Source organism: Carlito syrichta, unplaced genomic scaffold (assembly GCF_000164805.1).
Source record: "Carlito syrichta isolate Samal-C Ts95f unplaced genomic scaffold, Tarsius_syrichta-2.0.1 Scaffold304476, whole genome shotgun sequence".
Lineage (NCBI taxonomy): Eukaryota > Metazoa > Chordata > Mammalia > Primates > Tarsiidae > Carlito > Carlito syrichta.
Genome location: NW_007248572.1, coordinates 393,432 through 397,649, shown reverse-complemented (window position 1 = coordinate 397,649; position 4,218 = coordinate 393,432). Strand labels below are relative to the sequence as shown.

The window sequence follows — 4,218 nt, the reverse complement described above, 5'->3', positions numbered from 1 at the left end:
CCCGCCGACGCGGTCCTACAGGCGGACGGGCGCTCCTGCGCCACGCCCCCCGAACACTCCTGCGACCTCTGCGAGCACTTCTGCGTCCGCGGCTCCGACGTGCCAGGCTCCTCCTACTCGTGCATGTGCGAGACAGGCTACAAGCTGGCGGCCGACCTGCACCACTGCGAGGACGTGGACGACTGCGCGCTAGTGCCCAGCCCGTGCCTGCAGCGCTGCATCAACACGCAGGGCGGCTTCAAGTGTGACTGCTTTCCCGGCTATGACCTGGTGGACGGCGAGTGTGTGGAGCCCCCGGACCCGTGCTTTGGGTCCAAGTGCGAGTCCCAGTGCGAGCCCGAGGGCCCGACCAGCTACCGCTGCATCTGCGCCGAGGGCTTCGCACCTATGCCCCTGGAGCCGCACAGGTGCCAGATATTTTGCAACCAGACCTCGTGCCCCGCCATCTGCGACCCCAACACCTTGTCCAACTGTGAGTGCCCCGAGGGCTATATCCTGGACGAAGGCTTCATGTGCACGGACATCGACGAGTGCCAGGACGGCAGCTACTGCTCCGACGTGTGCCACAACCTCCTCGGATCCTACGAGTGCCTCTGCGGGCCCGACTCGGCGCTCGCCGGCCAGATGAGCACGGACTGTGATCCCATCAAGGTGAACGGCGATGGCGACGGCGACAGCGACGGCGGCTCCGGGGAGCCCCCCGCCAGTCCGGCGCCCGGCTCCACGCCCAGTCCCCCACCCGCGGGGCGCGTGCACTCGGGTGCGCTCATCGGCATCTCCATCGCCAGCCTGTCCCTGGTGGCGGCGCTTCTGGCACTGCTCTGTCACCTGCGGAAGAAGCAGGGCACCGCGCGGGCCAAGATGGAGTACAAGAGCGCATCGCCTGCCAAGGAGGTGGTGCTGCAGCAGGTGCGGACCGAGCACAGGCTCTGAGGGGCCGCCCCTCCCTCTCTCCCTCCCTCCCTCCCTCTCTCCCTCCCTCCCCTCCTTCCCTCTCTCCCCGACTATCAAAAGCACCTTAACTGGCCTTGCAGCTGGAGGAGACTTCTCCGTCTACCCCAGGCTGTACTGGCTGATTCCATGTCCAGCTGGGGAGGGGGGATTGAAAGGAGGAGGGTGAGCCTGCCTCTCCCAGGCTGTCACCTGATATGGGGCAGCCGTGACAACTTCCCATGAAGACACTGGCTGCAAAGTGTCCCAGGGCCTCACCACTGGACCAGAGGGCCAGGATGCAGATCAGGAGCCTTTGGGAAGACCCTGACCCCAGGCTAGGGATGACCAAGATATTTATTTTTTAAGTATTCGGGATATATTTTTTTTCTGTTTCCCTTCTTGTATGTCTCCAAAGCTACTTTGCAGACTCCTGGCCCCTCCCTGCACCCTCCTGTGTGTCGTGAGGCAGTTTAACAGCTCCTGGATTCCTCTCCCCAGCTCTCTCCATCTATGGAGCAAGCCCCTGTCCCTCTCATTCCTCCCAGGACCTGGACTCCTCACCTGAGTCTGAGCATCCTCCTGATGCTCTTCCCTGTCTGCCCAGGCAGGCCTTCTCTTCGCCACAGCCTCAAAAACACTACAAATAAGAAGGGTTGGTCTCTTGCTTTTTTCACCGGATTTTACTAATATATCCTGACATGTCAGGTTCCCAGAGCAAAATAATTTGAATAAAGGTTAAGATGTAAAAGGTATAGTTACAAGAATATTGCTGGATGGTCACAGAGATTAAACCCAAGGAGCTTTTAATCTTTATTTTTTGAAACAATGAGCCTGAGTTTTGTTGTTGTTGATGCTGTCCTTGTTTTGATTTGGACTGAAAAGTAGTCATTGCTGTTCAGCGTCTTATGCCCTTTCCTTTTTCGTTATTATTATTATTATTACTTGTTTTTGGCGGTTTTTGAAATGCTGGAGGGTTGCTCTTGAGTGAGATGAGAGAGAAGCATCCCGCAGGGGACAGTTTAGAGAAGTTCTGAACTGGGTGATTCATGCCACTTAGCAATTGACTCTCACTGCTCTTGTCATTTGTAGATTAAAATAAACCCAGAGCCCTGTTGGTTTTGTGGCCTTAGGTGGGAGCTTGGGGATGACTTTTGGGGGAATGCCTCATTGGGACCTAGCCTTCATCATGCCCTGGGACGTTGTCTCCCACTTCAGAGAGGCCTCTGGAATGTGGTCCCAGAACATGCATTGGAGCTGGTTAGAAATGCAGGTTCCCAGGCTTCACCTCTTCTATTCATTAGACTCTACATTTAACAAGATCTATGGGAGATTTGTCTATCCCGTCATTGGAGGACAACTGTTCGAGACCGCTTCCAGTTTACTGGAATACATTAACTATGGACCAGTAATAAGTAGCAGGCTGAGGCAGGCCCTTATTTTTAAGAAACTGAGGAATTTTCACTGCGGAGCTTTGCTTTTGGGTACATGGCTCCAGATACTGCTGCCTAGGGCCCAGAAGGTCTTTGGTTCAACTAAGCTGAGAACTAACTCCTGCTTCAGCATGTGGAAAGAAATGTGTCGCATAAGTGTATCTTTTGTAAGGCACTCTGCTGTTTTGTAAACTCAACATATTTGTACATAGTTATTTATTTATTGGAGATGAACACAGGCAGAACCTTGCTTATGACATCACTTGTACAAAATAAACAAATTCCAGTGTGCTCCCAAGTTGTGTGTCTGCTCACTGTTCCTCCCCCAGCCCCCTCGTTTTTTGTCATGAGTGGGGCTCTCTGACCACCCAAATGCCACAAGATGCATTCACGGCTGCTCTGCCCCACACCACACTTGCTGTCTGATGATGCCACTGTCTCTTGCTTTCAAAGTTCTTTCCAGAGGAGATTATTTTCACTATAGAAAGATTTAGTGCTATCTCTGTGTGCACAAATATTTTTTCCTTTCTGTAACCATAACAACTTCATATTCGAGGATTCGTGTCTGCATTTTAAGACACATCCTAGGATCATTTGGTGGGACAAATTAAATAAACAACCCTCCCTGGGGCATCTCTCGAATCCCAGCTGTGTGCCCTTCACATGGCATCATCTTGCTGTGAGACGTCCAAACTCAGCGTGGCTACAAAGGGTCTCTGTCGCAGCTCTCATTCCAGGCATTGTTTCTGAAGGTCTCATCCAGCATGAACACCTTTCCCTCTCTGCTGGAGGTTAGAAATGCTGCCTTTATAAGATATATACACTTTCTGGGCCCCATTCCAGGGATGGCAGTGCTGGCGAGTGCCTCAAGCAGGGCTCTGAGAAGTTTCACAAATCAGGAATTGGAAGAGAGAGTTCAGGTGAATATGCAAGCATTTCCATGTGCCTGGAGAATGCCACATTCCTCAGTTTTGATCTGAGTTGTCATTGTGAAGACAGAGTTGGAGATTCCAATACCCAAGGGAAATGGAGTGACAGGTTTGTATGTATATGTGTGTGTGTGTTTGTGTGTGTGTGTGTGTGTGTGTGTGTGTTTATGTTGGGGAAGCTGCCATGGCCAGTGCTCTATGAGGTTAAGAGCACTGTTCCCCCAAAGGGTATAACAAGTCTCTTTGGGGGCAAACAGATGAGAAATGGCGCTGGAAGTCCAGAAGAGAAAGCAGCTCCTGTACTGGCCTCCTTACCCAGCCTTCTCTCTTTCCAAAGGGTCTGCTCCCAGTTGCTGTCAAATGGGCTTGTGTGGGCTCATGGTTTTAGGGTTTCTTAAGACACATTGGAAGGCCAGACACACATTCAAAACCCAGAGGCCAAAGCCCTTGCGGCACCTTGTACCCCAGGACATGAGCCAGCAGCCCAGCGTGCAGCCCAGCTGCCACCATTCCTCTTGGAGAAAAACACAGGGACCATGCAAACAAGCTAGCTAGCTGCAAAAACTGTCCCTGCCAGCAGGGCTCGGTGGCTCAGCCTGTAATCCCGTGCTTTGGGAGGCTGAGGTGAGTGGATTGCCTGATTCCGCAGGTTCGAGACCCGCCTGGGGAACTTGGTGAGACCACATCTCTACAATAAATCAAAAAATTAGCCAGGCGTGGTAGCGTGCACCTGTAGTTCCAGCTACTTGGAAGGCTGAGGCGGAAGGATCGCAGGAGCCCAGCAGGTCGAGGCTGCGGTGGCCGAAAGTATGCCACTGCACTCTGGTCTGGGCGACAGAGTGAGACTCCAATTCAAAAACAACAATAACAACAAAAAACTGTCCCTGGCATTTAAAATCAAGGTAGATCTTATGACACCAGGGCCA

General features: G+C 52.6%; 1 protein-coding gene across 1 annotated transcript in view; it reads left to right on the top strand.

The window, feature by feature from the left end:
- Positions 1 to 933, top strand: part of THBD (thrombomodulin) — a 1,542-nt gene extending 609 nt beyond the window's left edge. The window contains exon 2 of the mRNA XM_021713343.1: positions 2 to 933. Coding sequence (XP_021569018.1) covers positions 2 to 933 — 932 coding nt within the window. The remainder of the gene's footprint in view (position 1) is intronic.
- The last annotated feature ends 3,285 nt before the right edge of the window (positions 934 to 4,218 follow it).